Source organism: Helianthus annuus, chromosome 14 (genome assembly GCF_002127325.2).
Source record: "Helianthus annuus cultivar XRQ/B chromosome 14, HanXRQr2.0-SUNRISE, whole genome shotgun sequence".
NCBI lineage: Eukaryota > Viridiplantae > Streptophyta > Magnoliopsida > Asterales > Asteraceae > Helianthus > Helianthus annuus.
The window spans coordinates 126,631,503-126,655,415 of NC_035446.2; the positions used below are offsets into that span (position 1 = coordinate 126,631,503).

The window sequence follows — 23,913 nt, forward strand, 5'->3', positions numbered from 1 at the left end:
TATTTAAACCCTTTTACAACCTTTTAAATGACCAAAATGCCCCTGCGAGGCATAAATTGGTTTTAAATTCGTGTTGGGCATAATAGAGGACATCCTACTGGTGTCACAACATATTTAAGGCATATTAACTTGTGGAACATGTTCATGACTCTTATGGTTAACCGTTACGCATGTTTCGCGTTCGGATCGGCCTATGTGACTAGTTTGCATATATTAGCCGAAACGGGTCAAACCATATCTTTTTTTTTTCTCAAAATCCAGAATGTGATTAAGTTACCCATATTAAACAAGCATACAAGCTTGTCGGGTCAAAACCACATTCTAAACCGGTCTTCGCTTTATCATGCGTTGAACCGTGTCTTTCTTTTGAAAACTAACCGGTCTAAGTATAAACTTAATTAAAGACCCGTTAGGATTCTAATAGGTTATTAAAACCTTCGTTCCAGATTAGGAGCCCAGTAAAAGCTACGTGCACTTGTTGTATTTGAATTATACTATTGCTCAGGTAAATACCCTTAACTTATTTTCCCTATACGGGCTTGGGATACGGTACTATAAAAGTACCGCTTGGTCGGGTGTATGTAGTCATTTAAATCGTATTGTGATTGATGTATTTACATAACCTGTTTGATATGTATTATTTGGTGTATGGCCCTTGGGGGTTAAATGACCATGTCCCGGATATCCTTGGCATCATTCATGAAATGGCCACGACCTAAGCACGGGGTGTAGGCGTACACCTGACAGTTGCATTATGTAAAAACTGGTATCCCACTATAAGGAATCGACCTTGTGGGCATTATACCTGTGGCGTGTCAGTTAACTTAAGTCCGGCCCTACAAAACGGCCCTAATGGACGACAAATGAGTAAAACTGTATACAAGATTATTTTGAATAATTGTCCCAAGTTATAAAATATTTTTGCCGAAGTACATTTAAATAAATTTTCAAACTCTTTTCAAAATGAGTCAGTTAAGTTGTATTTACCAGTGCAAACTGACGTATTTTCCAAAAAGGCTAAGTGCAGGTGCTAGACGAAATAGGCTGGCTACTCCAGGCATCATTACTCAAGTCTCGCAAGCTTTAGATGTCAAAGTCTGTTGAACAGTTTTCCTTTTTATTTGATCCGCCCGTGGATCTGTTTCGACTGTGTTGTAATACTTAAACATTACATTTTGTTCAGTTGAAATAAATCTATATCTTTTGCTTCCACTGTGCATTTTATATGTTGTGTTGTTTGACTATGATGATATCAACTACGTCACGATACTCCCCACCGGGCCCACCGGTGACACGTGGAAAAATAGGGGTGTGACAGGTTGGTATCAGAGCCAACGCTGAGTGAATTAAACGCTAGCCTTTTGTGTTTAATCTCAGTTACACAATTGCACACTCTTGAGTCTAGACAAGAACATAGGACTAATCCTAATTCGTTATATTTTGTCTCCTTTGTTATTTTCTGATTAGCCCTTGCATGGGCAAGTCATTTTGATAGAAGTCCAGTTTAGGGCAACCATGTACTTGTTTAAATTTTAATGGGATGATTAGATTCCTATATTATAAGATCTACCATTGTGATAAAATGGCAAAATCTAAAAAGGACAAGACCTAGCTCAGGATAGGGCCAAGATGGTAGTTCCTCAATTAGATTCAGATCCTTGTTAACATCTCAAATTAGGATTGCTCTGCGTTTAATATTAAAAGAATCTTAAAGGTAAAACCTAGCCTAAATGTCATTGCAGACATGGCCAAGATGGTACAACCTATTCAAAAAGATTCAAACCTTGTTAACATCTGAAAGCATGTTAATATGCTTGACAAAGTGTGATCCGATAAAATCACATAAGTCATTATTAAAAAGGGTTATTCTAAATTCCTTTATTTATACAATCATCCCTTAAGGATGAAGTGCCCACGGGCTATAATTAACGTCCCCTGGGACTAAAGACAGTGGTAGCCTGCAACTCCCTGTCAAGAAAGGGTAATGAACTTTGATTCAACCTTAATGCCTCAATTCTATAAAATCCTGGTTTAATAATTAAATCTGTCTACGTGACTATGCCTTTTGTGCTATTATATATAATTTAGGGTTATCCTGGATAATTAACTAAAATGGGTATTATAAACCATAGTTAATAAATCGTTTAAAACAATAGAACTGCATAAGCTTCTATATGTAAACCTTGCCCTTGTTTTCTTTTATGTAGCAATTAAAGCTACATGGCGAGGTCGGAAGAAGTGAATAGTCATCCCCTGGAAAATCATGATGATGATAGGGTTAATATAACCAGAGGAGAGCTCCGTACCCTGATTGATACAGCTGTATCTAAAGTTGTAGAGGAGCAATTCAAGGAGTATAGTGGAACTCATAGTAGAACCTCTTCGGTACCCCACTCTAAATCTGTTCCTAAAACTAGGGGTGTTCATCGGTTCGGTTTATGGTTTATTTGGTTTATTCGGTTCGGTTTATTCGGTTTTCAAAATTTTATACCCCAAACCAAATCCAAACCAAACCAAATAAGGAATATGCAAACCGATCCAAACCAAACCAAATTCAATTCGGTTTGGTTTCGGATAGAAACCAAATAAACCAAATAAACCAAATCTAACCAAATTGCACGTAAGTAAATTTTTTCCTAATTTATATTTATATTTGTGTTCCAACTTCCGAACATCGCCACTAATTTACACCTAACAATATATGAATACAAGAAAGTCTCATTGTGCAATAAAGCAAACACATCCATAAAGCAGTCGTAGACACAACCACAAAGTTAAAGCTACAAAACATAGATCATAGAGAATAAATAGTTAACAAGTCTAATGGCACAAAATATAAATAATCTTCAAACATGAGTCTTTCTCCAACTAGAATGAACCTGCATACATAACCCATTCCTCCAATCATGCATAACCCTTCATTTCTACAAGAAAAAAGAAAACCAATAGATGTTTAGTTGTATTAACTTGTAAATATAATATAAATATAAATAATGTTTGTTAAAAGAATAATGAGAAACGGGTCAAAAAAACAATAACCTTCTTCCAGCTTATCAAGCTCTTCAATGTTCTCTTCCACGTTAACAACATCACCTTCTGGACGAATCCAATCTTGACAACAAATTAAAGCTTCAACAATTGGAGGACTCAAAGAACTCCTAAATGTATCAAGCACCCTACCTCCCGTGCTAAATGTTGATTCAGAAGCCACTGTTGAAATAGGAATAGCTAGAATATCACGAGCAACAAGTGACAATATAGGAAATGCTCCACTTCTCTTCTTCCACCACTCTAAAACAGTGAAATCTTGACTTTCAAACCATATATCATCTCCTTCGATCTCCTCTTTCAAATACCTATCTACTTCAGTTTTTGAATCTTCAGCCACACCCGATGCTGCCTTTTGCCTTTTTACCTCAGCCATGTTTCTCTCCCTAAGTGATTTAAATGTATCGTCAACGCTCCCAAACAAATTAAAAGATTGGCTACTTGAATCCTAGACATTCACGGTCTTAGAAGACGACGACGAAGCCTTGGGTGCATGCATGCCCGAGTAAATTCTTTTGTAATCATTGAATATTTCAGTCAATGCATCTTCACACATTTTACAAACCTTGTCCCCGGTATCAATTCCATACATACCACGAAGATTGATTTTAAGATACTCTAGTTTTGTCCTTGGATCAAAAAGAGAAGCAATAAACACCAATAAATTAAATTTCTTGACATCACCCGAATACTTCTCAAATTTAGATGTCATTGACATGGCCATATTCACCAACTTCTGATCATCACTTAACATACATTGTTTCAGAACACTATCGACACAACTAATGGAATCCAGATATGTGTTTGAGGTAATGTATTTTGTACCTAAATTAAAAATAAATTAATAAAAAACATGACAGAAAATATGAATAAATAACTAACAAAAAATCCAAACAATAATACCTGAAACTCTAAGAGTGAGCTCATAAAAGTGTCGTAGAAAGCCCCCCAACCTTCTTGCATTTGCCCAATCCGTAGATTTCGGAACCCCAAACCCATCCATAATATAACGAGAAAAAACATAGTCCTCCTCTATATGTCTTTCAAATGCTCTTTCATACTCACATGCAACACTCAACATCAAATAAGTGGAGTTCCAACGAGTAGGAACGTCCAAAGTTAAAGACTTTTGGCATTCAACCTTTTCCATCGAAGCAAACTCTTTGAAACTTTTCAATCGTCCCGATGATAGTCTAACCCATCGAAAAGCAGCCCTAATACGTTCAACAGAATTTCCCATCTCCTTGAGCCCATCTTGGACGATTAAATTCATTATATGTGCCACATACCTCACGTGTGTCCATTTCCCTTTAAGAATGCACCTATCATTCCACTTCGCCATTTTTCCTACTAAATACTCAACTGCAACATCATTGCTACTTGCATTATCAACCGTAATAGTCATGATGTTTTGCAATCCCCAATCAAGCAAACAGTTCTCCACGGCTCGTCTAATATCATTTCCTCTATGGCTGGAAATGGGACAAAAGTTTATCACTTTTTTTTTGTAAATTCCAATTTTGATCAACATAATGTGCAGTGAGACACATATAATTGATTCTTTGCAAAGACGTCCATGTATCCGTTGTCAAACTAACTCTATGAACAGATTTTTTCAATTCGGCTTTAAGCTTAACTCTCTCATCAATATATAGTTCATAGCAATCTCTTGTTACTGTACTTCTAGATGGCATTTTAAGTGCAGGTTGAACAATCCTCATCATTCTTTTAAAACCTTTATTTTCCACAAACTTGAAAGGTAACTCATCAATAATTAGCATCTCAACTATTGCTCTCCTACCTTTCTTCTGGTCAAACCTAAAAGATTGTAAACTAACTTTACTATCCCCGGTTTCCTCGTCTTTATCTATGCTAAATGCAAGATGTGACTGATTGGTAGAACTATTTGGATTACCAGAACATTTCGAAGCATGAATACGCATGTTAGATGTCCCAGAACTTGATTCAGCAGCAGAATTTCCAGAACAGTAGTTACAACGTGCCCTTTGTTTTCCATCTTCATCCTTGTATTTAGTGAAATGATGCCATACACTTGACCTTTCGACATAGACCCTCTTTTTTTTTCTGTGATTCATTCGAGCGGCCCGAATTCAAGTTGCTAGCAGCATTAGAATCGCCCTCCATAGACATTCTGACCTAATTCATAAAGAATTAAAGCGAGCATAAGTGCAGATTCACGAGGGTTTGAGATGAATACAACAACTTTATTGAAAACACATGTATTTTAAAGTATGAGGTTAAATATGAGGTGTTGTATTATGTAAGTAAAGCATCTAGGATGCGATTATTATAACGTATATAGTTACCTAAATTAACTGAATCCTGCCTGTTAAACGCAACTTATGCTGGTTAAATATGATCATCATCATGGTTAATGTCCCAATGTCAAAAGAATGCATTGGCTTTTATTATTAAGTTTATATTTTGGCCGGTTGATTATGATCCTAATATCGCCTGCTGAGAGAGTGAAAGGCTTGTTAGTTATTACGCTACTGAGAATGCTTACATGAAAGAAGATCCGGCTTGATACAGGGGAACACAGTTTGAAGTTTGAAATTGGGATCTGTATCGCTAAATACGGTCTGGTCACTAAATGCTCTGGTATTTTACATTGAAGAGAGTTGTATTAGTTTCTGAATAATAGAATCCAATTTCCTATTACCAACTGGATTCTATATTGTTAAACATCATCGTTAACGAAACGTTAATAATACATAAATCTTATTATTCTCCCGCATACACACTTTTACCGCACACCCCTTTTTTAAATCTCGTTACATTTTTTATTGAAAACACATGTATTTTAAAGTATGAGAACAAATCAAACGAAGGGATTAGAACAGACCTGGAGGGTTTGATATTCACCGAGCAAGTCGGCTGAAGAATAGTGTGAGAAGCAGACCAGTCGGCTGAAGAAAATGAAGAAAACCTAAGCCCTAAAAAAATAAACAGAATAAACTTGGAGGGTTTGAGATTCACGAGCAGTGGGTTTGAGCTGGGCTTTGGGTATTTTGGGTTGGGTTGCATAAAAAAATAATTATCTTGGGCTAATAAAATGTATAAGATTTATAAATATTATTATTTTTTATTTAATAATTAATTAAGTTAAATGGTTTATTCGGTTATCCAAATAAACCGAATAAACCAAAGAAAAATAAAATGTGGATCCAAAACCGAACCAAAAACCATATTCACAATTCGGTTTCGGTTAGAAACCAAACCAAAAACCGAATTCGTTATTCGGATCGGTTTATTTGGTTACGGTTACGGTTTGGTTTACGGTTTTTATTTGGTTACGGTTTTTTCTGAACACCCCTACCTAAAACCCATTCAGAAGCGCATAGCAAACCACCCTCTAAGAAAGATGGACCTAAGAAAGAGGATGTCGAACATTCCTCAAACCAACACAGTGTTCCACGTAAGAAAATAGTGTTCGATGATGCGCCACGTACCAAGTCTTGTACTTATAAGTACTTCGTTTCCTGCAAACCCCGGGATTTCACTGGGGAGAAAGGGGCTATAGATTGTATGACCCGGTTAGATGAAATGGACACTGTTGTTGATATCAGCGGTTGTGCTGAAAGGGATATAGTGAAGTATGTATCCCAATCATTTTTGGGAGAGGCACTGGCATGGTGGAAGTCTCTCATTCAAGCTGCTGGGAAGATCCCACTCTATAATATGTCATGGGAGCAGTTTGTTGTTCTCATTAAGGAGAACTATTGTCCACAGCATGAGGTGAAAAGGATTGAATCGGATTTCTTATCATTGGTGATGCAGAATTTAGATTGTCAAGCTTACCTCACCAGCTTCAACACCATGTCCAGATTGGTCCCTTACCTTGTGACACCAGAACCCAAGAGGATTGCTCGCTTCATTGGGGGTCTAGCCCCAGAAATCAAAGCCAGTGTTAAGGCTTCCAGACCTGCTACTTTTAGATCAGCAGCTGATCTATCTCTATCCCTCACCTTAGATGCGGTCAGGCTGAGATCGCTCAAGAACTCAGAGGAGAGTAAGAGGAAGCGTGAGGATGATACCTCACGAAGGTCTGAGAAGAAGCACACGGGTAATTCGGACCACAAGAAAGAATCTGGGTCCAACAAGGGTAACCAGCAAACTGAAGAAAAGCCAAAGTGCACAACTTGCCAAAAGCGCCACTTTGGAAAGTGCAGGCTTGAGACCAAGTCTCAATCAGGATCACCTGCATGTGGGTTGTGCAAGTCTAAAGAGCACAAGACTTTTGACTGTAAGAAGATTAAAGATGCTACCTGCTATGGCTGTAACGAGAAAGGGCACATTAAGACTAACTACCCTAAATACGCCAAGAAGCCTGAGGAAGCCAAGAAGACCAATGCTAGGGTCTTCCAAATGAACGTGCAGGAGGCCATTCAGGACGACAATGTGATCACAGGTACTTTCCTCGTAAATGATGTATATGCTAGAGTACTGTTTGATTCTGGCGCTGATAAGTCGTTCATAGATAACAAGTTTTGTAAGTTGCTGAATATACCTGTTAAAACCTTAAGTGTGAAATATGAGGTGGAGGTAGCCGATGGAACCTTAGAAACCGCCTCAACCATGTTAGATGGATGCGTTATATCTTTTAGGAACCACTCTTTTCCTTTGTCCTTGCTTCCTTTGAAGTTAGCCGGATTTGATATAGTATTGGGCATGGATTGGTTATCGCATAACCAAGCCCAGATCATCTGCAACAAGAAGCAAGTGGTGATTAAAACTCCGTCTGGTGAGTCACTTACCATTCAAGGAGATACCCAACACGGATTGCCTGAGCAAGTGTCTATGCTCAAGGCATCTAGGTGCATGAAGAAGGGTTGTGTCATTTATATGGCACAAGTAACGGTCGACGAGCAAAAGCCCAAGATTGGAGATATTCCAGTCATTTCTGAATACCCTGAAGTTTTCCCTGAGGAACTACCTGGCTTGCCACCGGATAGGCAAGTGGAATTCAGAATTGATATCATCCCCGGAGCAGCGCCTGTTGCGAGAGCACCTTATAGGTTGGCACCAACAGAGATGAAGGAATTGAGGACGCAGCTAGATGATTTGCTAGCCAAGGGTTTTATAAGACCTAGTTCGTCTCCATGGGGAGCGCCAATTTTATTCGTCAAGAAGAAGGATGGATCAATGCGTCTATGCATTGATTACCGTGAGCTTAATAAGGTTACTATCAAGAATACGTACCCTTTGCCCAGGATCGATGATCTATTCGATCCGCTTCAAGGGCTTGGGATACGGTACCCTTAACTTAATAAGTTGAATTATACTATTGCTCAGGTAAATACCCTTAACTTATTTTCCCTATATGGGCTTGGGATACGGTACTATAAAAGTACCGCTTGGTCGGGTGTATGTAGTCATTTAAATCGTATTGTGATTGATGTATTTACATAACCTGTTTGATATGTATTATTTGATGTATGGCCCTTGGGGGTTAAATGACCATGTCCCGGATATCATTGGCATCATTCATGAAATGGCCACGACCTAAGCACGGGGTGTAGGCGTACACCTGACAGTTGCATTATGTAAAAACTGGTATCCCACTATAAGGAATCGACCTTGTGGGCATTATACCTGTGGCGTGTCAGTTAACTTAAGTCCGGCCCTACAAACCGGCCCTAGTGGACGACAAATGAGTAAAACTGTATACAAGATTATTTTGAATAATTGTCCCAAGTTATAAAATATTTTTGCCGAAGTGCATTTAAATAAATTTTCAAACTCTTTTCAAAATGAGTCAGTTAAGTTGTATTTACCAGTGCAAACTGACGTATTTTCCAAAAAGGCTAAGTGCAGGTGCTAGACGAAATAGGCTGGCTACTCCAGGCATCATTACTCAAGTCTCGCAAGCTTTAGATGTCAAAGTCTGTTGAACAGTTTTCCTTTTTATTTGATCCGCCTGTGGATCTGTTTCGACTGTGTTGTAATACTTAAACATTACATTTTGTTCAGTTGAAATAAATCTATATCTTTTGCTTCCGCTGTGCATTTTATATGTTGTGTTGTTTGACTATGATGATATCAACTACGTCACGATACTCCCCACCGGGCCCACCGGTGACACGTGGAAAAATAGGGGTGTGACATATGGTCCTGTGAGTGAGAATAAAGAGAAGGTGTTGGTGCAGTTGTCTGTCGACTACATCTTCGTTCGAGTCTTAGAATAGGACTGATGGTATAATGAACGGAAAACGAGAAAACATGTAATAGATAGGTCAGCTCATTGGTCCAATTAGGTTAGGTTCGCTCGAATGGACAAGACTGGTCCGCTCGAACGACATGTGTTCTGGTCCGCTCGAATGTCAACATTGTATGGTCCGCTCGAGGGGTTCATGATGGGTTCGCTTATATGGTTCGCTTATTGGGCTTGTCCAATAAGCGAACCCAAACGCCTATAAATAGGTCATTTGAGCGATTCAGATGTAACGATGTATTGAAATCGTACCGAAGTGCTGCCGGTGCGAGATTTGAGCTGTAAAAGATTGTCAGATCAATAAACAAGTAGTTAAAGTGATTTGCGTGCTATTTCTACCTTAGTTTCTTGTTATTCCGCACCTGAAACCAAGGAGAAAGCTTCTGAACGACTCGTCTAGGTCGAAATACGATCCTACAGAAGGTGTTCCAACGGTGGTGGTTGCGAAGATGGTGGTGGTGCTAGTGGTTGCCGGAGGTTGGGCTGTGGTGGAGATAAACTTTAGAGAGAGGAAGTTGTAGAGAGTTAAAGAGGGAGAGAGTGTGTTTATCTTATCTTATATATATATATATATATAATATAATATAATATAATAATTATTGGAAATGGTATATTTCTTTTTTATTAAATATTTTAAATAAATGAATAAAATTACCAATCTACCCTCATGTGCAAGGCAGATGCTATACTTAACTTAAAATTTTAAACAGGTAAGGGTCAAATGATGAAAAGTGTAAAGAGTTTTACAAATAAATGATTGTGACTGTAATCCGATACAAACATAAAAGATGAAAAATGTAATTTATCTTGAATAAATTGTAATACTTCAGGTTTTGCTATTTATATATCCTACAAATAGCAAAAGTAAGGTAGTGGAACCTTGTAAAAGTAGAGAGGGTGCACCCAGGTACGACGGGTTAGTTTGTATCTACACCTACCAAAATAAAAGCCCTATATAACACGTCTAAAAACTGCTCTAACACGTCTAAAAACTGTAACAACACACTTTTCACGCTCTATAAAATCCGTCGAGAAACCCACCCAATTTGAAACCCTAATTCAACCATCTCAACAATCCTCATGGACTTCGACGAGTACGACTACTTGGAGAAGACCGTCGCCGCACCTGCCAACGGCACCGATTCTCCGTCAAACCCTAACGACGGCGGTGTAGAGAAGACCGAGAAGGCTTACCGCCGGAGAGATAGGGACAGAGACGACGGCGATGACGAACGAGCCGTAGAAGAAGATCGGAAAAGTAAGAAAACCAGAGGAGACGAAGATAACGGCAGGAGCCGCCGTGACCGCGACCGTGACCGTGAGGATAGGGTTTCTAGGTCGGACCGTGACCGTCACAGAAGTAGCGGTGGTGATAGGGACAGGGATAGGGAAAAGGATAGGGATGGGGATAGAGATAGGGATCGCCGGAGAAGTAGTAGAGACGGTGAGAAAGAACGAGACAGAGACAGGGAAAGGAGTTCGAGAGACAGAGAGAAGGAGAGAGAAAGGGAAAAGGAGAGAGAAAGGTCTAGAAGGAGCCGGAGTCACTCAAGGATAGAGCGTGAACGTGAGAAGGAGTTGCTTAGAGAACAAGAAAGAGAACTCGAATTAAGGGAAAGGGAAAGCAGGTGTGTAACTTTTTTTTATAACTAATTTTGCTTTTGTATTGCTTGTTTTTCAGTTGTGTTTTGTGCATAGTTGCTTCCTAGTGGATGATTAAGGTTAAGGACTTATAGGAGGATCGGACAGCTTTAGGAGTTTGTGGATGATTAGGATTAAGGTTAAAGGACTTTTTTGGAGGATTGTATCGTTTCTATTAGATTCTTATCTTAGGAGTTAGAAGCTTAGATTTTTAGTTAATTTTGGTGGCCAAAATGCATGCTATTGCTTGCATGTGTGTTTATATGATGTGTTATTTGTCCCTATTACGCGTGTTCGCTAATTTTCTTTTCGGTAGCTTACCAAGAATTTATTTAGTACACTTTTTTTCTGCCCCTTTTTAGTAGCTATGTGCCTAGATATGTTTTTATTTGACTGGTATGTCCGGATATGGCTTTGGAGCTCGGGGTCTCACTGGAAGCAGCCTATCTATCCCTTTTCTATTTCTTGGGACAAGAGGCAAGGCTTGTCTACATCCCACCCTCCCCAGACCCACCAATAGCATCTATGGCTATGGGTGGGATTGTACCGGGTAAGATTGTTTGTTTGCTTCTCAGTGGATGATGAGTTAGAATCATTCGTTTGGTTGTTAGCATTGCATACCATTGCATCATCTGTACCTTTGCATTCAGTTTTAGGGTTTATGCTTATAAAGTCAAGCTCAATAAAATTTTTGAATGGGAAATTTATAGAAAACAAGAGGTTCTGTAAAAATTATGTAGTTTAGCTACTTAACAAGCCAGGTATGTAGCTTCTAATATGGGTTGAAATCGTAGATGGAGTATTTGCACATACTAACGAGCTAACAAAGTGGAAACATCTTCATGGGTTCACTCAAGAAAGTGCTTTCCCACAATTTGAGTCTCATAAGGTCTGTTGGTTTATTATTTTATATTTCTCTTTCAAGATTTGGCTTGCGTTCAAGTCTAATATATATATTTTTATAAATGGCATTAAGGTTACTTGTCAGCTGAGATGTTAACAAGTTATGTATTGAATTTTTAGGTTGGCAATGCATATGGTGCTGTCTCAGCCTATCAAGTTTTTGTTCACTACGGAGGCATTATTATTTTAACTCCATATTCTTAGTTCTTTTCTGTGAACTATGGATAAAAATATACCAACCTGTTTGAGTTGCTTTGTACCATATTTTTACTGTTTGACATAGTGTTGAAGTGCTATTTAAACTCGGTGCATTGTAGAGAACACGAGTTAGAAATTAGGTTAGGTTAGCTTAACTTATTAGTTATTACTAATACTTTATCTATAATGTGAGAATGTGTAGTCATTTGTCGATCATATTCTTGACCGGTTTCTTTGTTTCTTGGATTCTTGAGTCAAGTAACCTAAACTTTACAGCATTTGTACGTTTAAAATACGTTTTGGGAATCACATTAATTAGTGATGTAAAAAATACACAATGAATCACAACATTTCTCAAAACAATAATAAACATAATATGTCATGTCATAACAGTGATGTTGCATGCACCATAGTGGTGATTTTAGAAAAGCGGTGAGAAATTTCTAAGCAATTTGCTTACAATTTTTAAATAACTTGGAAAATGATATTTTTCTTATGGACTTATTGTGCACTTAAGGAACACCGAAAGCGATTAATACAGCATATTTATCAATGTTTAAGAATTCATCCTTGAATTTATTTCTCATTGTGATATAAGTTTCTTACATTGCAGGAGGTTAAAAGATAAAAAAGAAGTGGCTGAACCTGAAGCAGATCCAGAAAGGGACCAAAGGACTGTTTTTGCTTACCAGGTGTGTGTGTGTGTATACATATATTGTATTCAATGTTTTATTATTTGTCTTCAAAACAATGCGAACCATCTTGTAAATTTGTTGTTACTTGTTTGCAGATGCCACTGAAGGCAACGGAATGGGATGTTTACGAGTTTTTCTCAAAAGCAGGAAAGGTAACATGCAATATCTAGGCTAGTCTGTCACTCTGTTGACATGTTTCTATTTGTTTTCTGCTACACTGCTGCAAATGTCATCATTTAATTTCTGAAACATCGTTTTCTATGTAGTGCATGACTGCATGATCAACTTTTATATGCACCAAGTGATATATAGCTCATAAATAACCATTGTAGGTTGTGATTCTAGATCTAATACATGATTTAAACAATATGATTACTTATTATTGAGATACATCTCCTTCCTGTTGCAGTAAATGCTCATCTGCCTTCAGTTCAACTAGTATATTGACTTTTCATCTGTTCCAACATTCTATTATAGTGGGGTGAGTGAATTTTTAAGGACCTGTAGTTGATGATGATCTTGTGAGCACTCTCAAGTGTGGTATTATTATGGGTGTCTATGATGGTATAGCATGATTAATTGCTCTGAAAACTATGCTATGTCGTAACTCGTAAATTTGTTTTTTTTTTTTCATTTTTTTTCTGCAGGTGCGAGATGTGCGCCTGATCATGGATAGGAATTCACGAAGGTCAAAAGGAGTTGGGTGAGTGTCGCTGTTTTATTTCAGTAATCAAATGTTGCACAGTAATTAATTACTGAAATATATGTTAGTGTGCTAGTATAAATTGATATAAATTTCTCCTGTTTTGTGTTTTTCTGGCAAAACAAGTTTGTCTCATGTACACGATGTGTACGCATCTAGCCCTCGCTTCACTTTTTTAATTAGCACTAAATGAATGTTATCAATGTGAGTATCTCCATAAAGTACACTAAATGTACCTTTACACTATTTTAGCGTAAAATTGCCAAAAAGGTTCTTGAATATTTACCCAAACACAAATAGTTTGAATGATAATAGGGAAATTACACTAATTTTAGTGCAACACTGATCACTGCACTAAAACGGAAAAAGGTTAACTTTTTAACCCTTGAATTAATGTACTTTACTTAATTACTATATACCCTTATCGTGAATTAATTTATATAATTTCTAAATATATAATCATAAATTTTAGTAATTAATTTAGATAAAATGTATTATTAGAAGTTTCTCATTATAACATTGAGATATGAAGTTCTGTTATTTAAAACTTTTTTTTTATGATTTTATATAAGTTTTTACAATTTATTACTCCAATTTTAATTAACTAGAAAGTTAATATAAAAAATGAATTAGAATATAAGAATATAATGATTATCGTTTCCTCTTGTTTTCTCATAAGTCATGAATTTAAAACTTTTTTTTTTATGATTTTATATAAGTTTTTACAATTTATTACTCCAATTTTAATTAACTAGAAAGTTAATATAAAAATGAATTAGAATATAAGAATATAATGATTGAAATATATCGTTTCCTCTTGTTTTCTCATAAGTCATGAATTTGTCTCTCTCTCTCTCTTTGTAATTTAGTTTCTTTTATTAATACAAACCTGCAGGTATATTGAATTTTATGATGCAATGTCCGTGCCAATGGCAATTGCTATGTCTGGTCAATTACTTCTTGGACAGCCTGTAATGGTCAAACCCTCGGAGGCTGAAAAGAATCTCGTGCAATCTAATGCTTCAACTGGTGGATCAGGAGGTATTGCAGGACCTTATGGTGCAGTTGACCGGAAGCTTTATGTGGGAAATTTGCATTTCAACATGACTGAACTTCAACTCAAACAGGTACAGTTTTTAGTCATTTTTATTCTAGCTAGTTTTATGCTCTTCTTTATTTATGTATTTTTGTCATTGTTTAAAATTTATTTTATGATTTTCCTATATGGTATCCAGATTTTTGAAGCATTTGGTCCTGTAGAGCTGGTGCAACTGCCAACGGATCTTGAAACCGGACAATGTAAAGGTTTCGGGTTTATTCAAGTTAGTGTTTCGATTTTCACCTATTTCATTTGTACATGTTTTCTTTTGTTCTTATTCAACATTCGAACATTACTTAATCTTTTAATCGTTATTGTAGTTTGCACAACTGGAGCATGCAAAGGCAGCCACTAGTTTAAATGGGAAGCTTGAGATTGCTGGGCGGACAATTAAGGTGAATTCTTTTGCCTATGGCTTTGGTGCTTTTATTTGACTGCTATATGTGAACACTTGACGTGTTGAAGTTTATGTAGAGCTTCTTTTTAATTCTGAATTACATGGTACAATTGGTTTCTTTTTTGTAGGTATCTTCAGTTACTGAACATGTTGCGGCACAAGACTCGGGAGCAAAAGCATCAGATTTTGATGACGACGATGGTGGATATTTGGTGAGTTCACATGCTATATGTGTTTGTATGTATGCATAGACCTGTAAACGAACCGAACGCGTCGTGTTCGTTCATTTAACTTTAACCGAACACAAACACATGACATATCGAACAAGTTTTTTTGTTCATGTTTGCTCGTTAAGAAAATGAGCATGTTCGTGTTCTTTTGCGTTCGTTCGTTTAAAACCTAAATGAACACTTCACGAACGTAAATGGACATAAACAAACAAACTTACACGAACGTAATTTAATAAGCATAACCAACACAAATAAACATAATTGACCAAACACAAACGAACAAATTAGTATTTTTAAATAGTTTAATACGATTAGTTCAATTCGAAAGTTCGTTTTTATTAACAGGAAGCCCAATTGCTAAGTAGTAATTTTAAAATAACTAGTTAGAAATCCCCTTTGATGTTTATATTTATATAAATATTAGTTATGTATTTATTAAAACTTGCACAAACATAAATTAACGTATTTATACGAACATAAACCTATGTTGTCAAAAGCGAGCTAGGCGCTCAGACGCAGCTAAACCACCTGGTGGAAAGCTGGGCGCAAATCCGCGTCTTTTTTCAAAAACGCACTTAGGCGCTCGCCTGGAGCTGGGCGCAGGCGCAAAAAAGCGACCCTAAACCGGAAAACAGCCTAAAACAAGAAGGGACGGCCTGAAGCGTTAATTTAGAGAGGGTAGATAGTTAGGAACCTGGTTTAGCAACTTCTTGAAGACTAATCTGGTTAAACTCTAGAGCATTGTGGCCGACCAGCAATGTGGTGAACTGGTGTGTTGCTCTATTTGATAATAAACCCTTATTCAATAAAATTGATGGGCTGCCTTTTGTATATTAGGTGTAGATTGTGATAGGGTTTGAAGCAATAAAGAACAGAGTATGATAAATGTAAAGATGAATTGTGTATGAAATGAATGAAATATGGAATCTATGTAAGAACTGTGATGTAAAGGAAGGGAAAGTTGATTGAATGATAAAAAGGAATTACAGAACGGTAATAAAAATGATCTCTAACAATCCCAGGGATACTCCCTCTCTCATTGCATGATGCAAGAGCCACTCAATACTAACAGATTACATGCCCCACTACATGATTATTCCCTTCCTATTTATACTAACATGTGCCCACTAGCCACTTTGCACTTTGCCCCTCCTTGAATACACAATTAATTTTTTTGATCCCTCACAATTCTTATCATTGCCCTCCCCTTCAAGAACAGTCTTGTCCCCAAGACTAAAATCAGGAAACTGCATCTTCAGCCAATCTGCATCTTCCCAAGTGGAATCATCCACTGTTTGACCCTGCCAATGTACCAACCACTGTTCTGCAGAATCTGAACCATCCCGGATAATACGAGTAGCCAACACAGATTGAGGGACTAAGTGCGGAGCATCAGCCATATCTAACTCAGGAGGTAGAATCGTCTCACTAGGCCCCGAAACCGCTTTCTTTAAAAGAGAGACATGGAAAACCGGATGAATCTTCGAAGTTGCCGGTAAAAGTAATTTATAGGCCACAGCCCCTACCTTTTCCAGAATTTGAAACGGACCAAAGAACTTGGCTGCTAACTTTTGATGAATCCGACTAGCAACAGACAGTTGACGGTACGGTTTAAGCTTAACATACACCCACTCCCCTACCGAAAATTGCACATCCCGGCGCTTCTTATCCGCTTGAAATTTCATTGCCCCTTGAGCATTCGATAAGTGCGTTTTGAGTTGTTTCAAGGCCTCATCACGGTCTTGGAGTTCTCTCGCCACGGATTCGACCCGAATCTCTCCCGGAACAAATTGGAACACCGAAGGGGGTCGTCTCCCGTACACCGTTTCAAAAGGAGTCACTCCCGTGGATGCATGAAAAGTCGAGTTGTACCAGAATTCGGCCCACGGCAGCCAAAGAGACCACGTTTTTGGCTGATCCACTGCGAAACAACGCAAATAAGATTCCAAGCCACGGTTAATAACTTCAGTTTGGCCATCGGACTCCGGGTGATAGGCTGAACTCATGTGCAATTTTGTACCCATCGAACGAAATATTTCTTGCCAAAATTTACTTAGAAACAATGGATCCCGATCACTAACAATGGACTTTGGGATACCATGATGACGAATGACCTCCCTTATGAATACCTCAGCCACGGACTTGGCGGTATAAGGATGTTTCAATAGAATGAAGTGAGCATACTTAGATAATCTGTCCACCACCACAAGAACCACGGTGAATCCCTTAGACGGTGGTAACCCCACAATAAAGTCCATAGACAGGTCTTCCCAGACAGACTCGGGAATGGCTAGTGGCTGTAAAAGCCCACCAGGAAGGACCGAGCTAGCCTTACATCGTTGGCAAATATCACACTCCCGGATAAACTTTTTAATAGTAGAAGTCATACCAACCCAATACACATTAGCCGCCAACCTACGATATGTTCGATAAAACCCCGAGTGTCCGCCCGTAGCGGTGACATGAAACTCGTGAAGAAGAGCAGAAATATATTTTGAGTGTCGAGAAATAACCACACGATTTTGGTAAAACAAAACATTATTCTTGATAGAATATCCGGGGTATTTTTCTGGGGTGGCCAAATAATTAGTTACTAAAGTTTGAATTTCCTTGTCAGCTTGAGCCTCTTCAATAAGTTGGACCCCTTGCATCCAGATAGGGGTAGAAACAACTTGGAATAATAACCCGGAATCTGCACGACGGGACAAAGCATCAGCGGCACGATTCTCCCTTCCCGGCTTGTATTGAATATCAAAGTCATACCCCAAAAGTTTAACGACCCAATTTTGCTGATCGTACGAAGAGACACGCTGCTGCAATAAGAATTTTAGACTCTTTTGATCCGTGCACACGGTAAATTTAGAACCTAACAAATAGGGACGCCAATGTTGCACTGCCAAGACTAATGCCATCAATTCCCGTTCATATGCGGACTTCGATACATTTCGATCGCTTAAAGCTTTACTAAAGTAAGCAATGGGCTTTTTATGTTGCATTAAAACCGCCCCAATCCCGCATCCCGATGCATCACATTCAACCACAAAGGGAATAGAAAAATCCGGCAAAGCGAGCACCGGTGCAGAAACTAAAGCCTGTTTCAATTGTTCAAAAGCAGTTTGGGCCACCGGAGTCCAAAGAAACGCATCTTTCTTAGTGAGATCAGTCAAAGGCCGAGCAATACTACCATAATTTTTAACAAACTTCCGGTAATAACCCGTCAATCCCAAAAAACCCCGAAGAGCCTTCAAGGTAGTAGGAATAGGCCAATTCACCACAGCAGCCACTTTCGAGGGATCCATTGATACCCCTTGACCAGTAATGACATGACCCAAGTAATCGATAGACGGTTGACCGAAGCTGCATTTGTCGGGATTAGCTTTAAAATTATGGAGTAATAAAATTTGAAATACCTCGGTTAAATCAGCAATATGAGCATCCCAAGTGGGGCTGTGAACAAGGATGTCATCGAAAAAAATGACCACTTTATGTCGGAGAAATGGCCGAAAAATGTCGTTCATCACCGATTGGAAGGTTGCCGGTGCATTCATGAGGCCGAAGGGCATGACTAAGTACTCGTAATGTCCATCATGAGTACGAAAAGCTGTCTTGTCAATGCTATCCGGATGCATCCGAATTTGATTGTAACCAGATTTGAGGTCCAATTTAGAGAAGAAGTTGGAACCGTGTAATTCATCAATGAGTTCATCAACGACCGGAATGGGGTACTTATTGGGAATCGTGGCGTTGTTTAAAGCACGGTAATCAACACACATACGCCACGAATTGTCCTTCTTACGAACCAAAATGACCGGACTCGAAAACGCACTTGTGCTGGGCCTAATCATACCCATCTGAAGTAATTCACGAACCTGCCGTTCAATCTCTGACTTTTGAACATGAGGATAACGGTATGGTCTTACACAAACGGGATCGGTAGAAGATAATTGAATGTGGTGGTCATGAGAACGAACCGGAGGCAGAGATGATGGAGGTTGAAAAATCGCCTCAAAATTTTGTAGGAGAGAAGATAATACTGATTGTTGAGAGTCGGTCAAAAAAGAGGACACAGGAGCAGAAACAGTAGAGGGGACAGAATCCATCAGTCCTTCCATAGACAACCACGAGTGCAGAGCCGATAAAGAAGAGTGACCTGTGCGAAGGCCCTGTAATTGTACCGACTTCCCGTGATATTGGAAACGCATCCACGAGTGTTCCCAATCATGGGTAACCTCTCCCAAGGATTTCAACCAATCCAATCCCAATATAAAATCCAGGGAACCCGTGTCAAACACTAATGCATCCACAGTAAAAGAACAAGGGCCAATGGTAACAGGAAGAGCTACACACCGTTCAGACACGTAAACAAAGTGTCCATCACCCAATTTAATTTTAATGCCTCTGAACATAGAGGAAGACAAACCCAACGCAGTAACTAAGCGACGAGAGATGAAGCTGTGAGAAGCCCCACTGTCGACTAGCATAGAGATTGTGAAACCCAGCAAAAGACCCTCCAATTTCATAGTAGAAGATGACTCCTGGGCAGCCAAAGTACCCGTAAATTCCAATGCATTACAGGTCCCTAATGAACAATCGGATTCAATGTCCTGTGTTACCAACTGATCCGGTTGCAAAACACATTGGTCCCCACTAGGGAAATCATCCTCATCCTCACCCAATAACAATACCCGTAACTTCCCTTCAGGGCACTTGTGAGTAGGCCCATATTGTTGACCACAACGAAAGCAAAGCCCTTTCTTACGCCGGGCTTCATACTCGGTGCGAGAAAGAGAACGAACACCCCTATCACGAGGTGAAAGCTGCCCCAAGTCACTAGCAGGAAAAGAGGATCTAGGGTTTACGACTGACCGTGTAGAGTCAGATTTTGGAAAAGCAGGCTTGTCAAATGGTCTGGAGTGAGAGACCGCCTTAGACTCAGAGCGGCCCTACAAAGAAGACCCATCTCGAGGCCCAAATGAACGGGGCCCATTAGGGTTAAGGTAACGGAAGCGGCCCAAAGCATCATGATCCGAAACTGGACGCAACATCAACTCCACATCTTTCGCCAAGTACATAGCATCTAAACGAGTTTGGGGACGATGAAGACGTACCCATTTTTTGACATCATCTTTCAGACCCGCCACAAAATATCCAATCGACTGTGATTCGGGCAAACGAGGAACCAGGGAAAGAAGGTACTCAAAATCATCGATATAATCAAGAACGGAGTCAGCCTGTTTAATTGTGGCTAATTGCTCATATGGATTATGAATTTCCAAACCACTAAAACGTTGGAGAAGCTCTAATTGGAAATCAGACCATGAAATAGTAGGATGGACTTGTGTGATTATCGTAAACCAGTGTTGGGCTACCCCAATCATACTCAAACGAGCTAATTGTAAACGATCCTCATCCACAGTGTGATTTAAATCAAAGTATAAATTTGCTTTTTGAATCCACCCCTGTGGATCAAACCCAGAAAACTCAGGGAGCTTTACCTTTTTAACCGCCCATGGCAGGGTGAGAGAATGATCTGTGTGCATTGACGGTCCGGGACGAGATCTGGCGCCGGAATACTCAAAACCCAGATCCGACTTACCAGAATCCAGCGGGTCGTCAGCCAGTCGCTTATCCTGCTTCGCCATCCAAGCCAATACCACTTTCCGGAATTCCCCAGATTCCCCTTTTTCTACATCAAACGATTTCTCCACTGATTGCAGAGAAATACGAAATTCAGCAAAATCAGACTGTAATTGCTTAATCTGAGCGTCGTGTGCATCTAATCGAGAATTTGTACGGGTTTCCATAAGGGCAGAAATCGAAAGCACAAACGGCAGGTCAGGGCAGTGTCGGACCAATGATAGGGTTTGAAGCAATAAAGAACAGAGTATGATAAATGTAAAGATGAATTGTGTATGAAATGAATGAAATATGGAATCTATGTAAGAACTGTGATGTAAAGGAAGGGAAAGTTGATTGAATGATAAAAAGGAATTACAGAACGGTAATAAAAATGATCTCTAACAATCCCAGGGATACTCCCTCTCTCATTGCATGATGCAAGAGCCACTCAATACTAACAGATTACATGCCCCACTACATGATTATTCCCTTCCTATTTATACTAACATGTGCCCACTAGCCACTTTGCACTTTGCCCCTCCTTGAATACACAATTAATTTTTTTGATCCCTCACAATTCTTATCAGATTGTATTGGGCCAGTTTTTGTTTTAAATAACTTAACTATTTTATAGAATAGAGAGATGGCCCAACTAAAGATCTTTAAATTGTTTTTCACTTTATCGTTTTAGTTTTCTTACAAATACTTGGATATTTTTATAAACATTAATTATTGTTGTACATATTCTAAAAGGATATTATAATTTTTACATTATATTTGTATAATAGTGTAAAACTATTAATTTATGCCTATTATATATAATTTCTTTTATTTTTTTTACTGTGGCGCCTTACTTAAAAAAGCCCTCCCTTTTTTGTGCCTTGCGCCTAGGCTCCAGGCGAGACCTTTGCGCCTTAAGTGCGCCTAACGCTTTTGACAACATAGACATAAACATACGTCCACGAACATAAGTGAATGAACAAAACGTGTGTTCATGTTCGTTCGTTTAACTAAATGACAAAAAAAATGTTCAATTTAAATATACGAACTTACCGCCGAACAGTTCATGAACGTTCGGTTCGTTTACAGGAAAGTATACATGTAAAGGATGTTTTATATATACATATTTTTGTTTTGTTTTTTGCAGGCTCTAAATGCTCAATCAAGAGTTCAGCTTATGGCAAAGTTGGATCGAAGTGGTATTGCATCAGGGTAGGTTCACCCAACACTGTTTTTTGGGCTTTATTTTGCAAAAACAAAAAACATTAAAAAAACCCTGCATAACAGTGTGAAATACATAACAAAACAGTTTTCATTAATTATGTAAAATTTTAATTGCAAGATTAATTGTGGTCACAAACAAAACAACCATGGGGTGTTGTTGTAATGTTGTGTACCGTGCACATAATTCAGCGAGTAATTACATTGCAATGCTAAGTTTTTCATATTTTTGATGACTATCCTTGCAGTCTTTCTGGATCTCTTGGAGTTGGAGCACCTTTAGTTAATGGATCTGGTTCAATCCTAGCCAATGGTTTACAGAGTACTGGCCCACCTGCAATCCCCGTTCCAGGTTTAGCCCAAATGGTTCCCGTCATGGGTTTAGAGCCTGTTGGGAAGCCCAGCGAATGTCTTCTTCTGAAGAATATGTTTGATCCCGCTACCGAGGTTTGTACTTTACTTTTTGTTATTAAGCTCAATTCACTGTTCTATTTTACTCGTTTGACTAGTTAGAGATGAACCATAAGTACATAACACATTTCTACCGGTATGATTTTATGTTGGTTTACATTTTGCAGACCGAACCCGACTTTGATTTGGACATAAAAGAGGATGTTGGTGAAGAGTGCTCTAAATTTGGAAGAGTGAAGCATATTTATGTTGACAAGTATGTGTGCCCTTCATGCTTTTCAAGATACCAGCATTATCTTGTTTTTGACGACCATGTTGTTTGTAACTTATTATTTTGTCCGAAAAGTTAGCCTTTTAATATCTAGTATGTTGTTTTTTGCATATGTTATTATTCATCTATTAATGTTTTTAATTTGTCTAATAGGCAGAGTGCGGGTTATGTATATCTGCGATTTGAAAGTGTTGAAGCGGCATCACTAGCTCAACAGGGAATGCATAAGAGATGGTTTGCTGGCAAAATGATTTCGGCAATTTTCTTGGTAAGTGTTAACTCTTTAATTTTATTTTTTTAATAAAGGGCTTTAATAATCTTTTTTAAGATGAGTGAAGTTGACTGGGTTTGACTTTTTTGTGTCAATTTCAGCAACCATACGAGTACGATGCCAAGTTTAAAGGTGTAGTTTGATGATGGATGATGTTGACCAGATAAATTGATTACCAGCTTTCTTGTTTTTAGTAGTTTTTGAATTTGAATGTATGAAATATCTTAGAACATATCCAATGCTGATGCATTTTAGGTGAAATGTTTAATTACATGAAACATTTTAAGTATTTGAATGGTTGTTTATCTCCCTGCAACTGTTGAAAAAGGGTATGCTGCAATCAACTAGAATTCAACATATTTAAAACTCGGTTTTTAAATCATAGGTTTTAATTATGATAACTTATCCTCGAGTATGAGACCCCTATGACATTGATATAACCAATTGATTGTTACAACGATATCAAGTTGTTATTATAATAAAACTAGTACTATTAAATCCGCGCATTGCGTCCGAAATCCCCGCGTTGCGTCATGGGTAGGTATTAGTTTGTTTAACTTCGGTACGGACGTTTGTTATAGCAAACCAATAGAGGAAAAAAATTCATGATACAACCAAAAATATACCAACATAGCAGGAATTTGATTGGTAATGGTTTGTTTTGTTACGCCATTTACACTCGTTACAACCCATAAAAAAATCTTGATATGACCAAAAAATACCGACACGTGATTTACATCGATCAATGATAAACGCAAGTTATACAAGATATATAAAAAAACCACATAATACATATAAAAAAACCACTAAATAACACATAAAAAACCTTTAAAACAAATAATTATTATTCATTCAGAATAGTATACAATACAACTAGTTGATTTTCCGCCCGCACGTTGCGGCGGAGACCCAATGACTGCAAAACGTGTGTCAGTAACGGGAAGCAGATACCAAATATCAAAACGTAAATA

At 38.3% G+C, this 23,913-nt stretch overlaps 1 protein-coding gene across 2 annotated transcripts; it reads left to right on the top strand.

Moving 5' to 3' along the window:
- Positions 1-10,257: 10,257 nt before the first annotated feature.
- LOC110903678 (RNA-binding protein 39) lies at positions 10,258-23,251 on the top strand. Of its 2 annotated transcripts, XM_022149457.2 has the most exons (14): positions 10,773-10,911; positions 11,719-11,813; positions 12,639-12,717; positions 12,816-12,872; positions 13,368-13,423; positions 14,319-14,550; positions 14,659-14,745; positions 14,843-14,917; positions 15,048-15,131; positions 21,916-21,980; positions 22,238-22,436; positions 22,568-22,656; positions 22,825-22,939; positions 23,044-23,251. In XM_022149457.2, the coding sequence occupies exons 2-14, from the start codon at positions 11,767-11,769 to the stop codon at positions 23,083-23,085; spliced, it is 1,227 nt and encodes a 408-aa protein (XP_022005149.1). In that variant the 5' UTR covers positions 10,773-10,911; positions 11,719-11,766; the 3' UTR covers positions 23,086-23,251. The 2 variants fall into 2 exon arrangements, with proteins under 2 accessions (XP_022005148.1, XP_022005149.1); XM_022149456.2 differs by lacking the exon at positions 11,719-11,813 and having other exon boundaries at positions 10,258-10,911.
- The last annotated feature ends 662 nt before the right edge of the window (positions 23,252-23,913 follow it).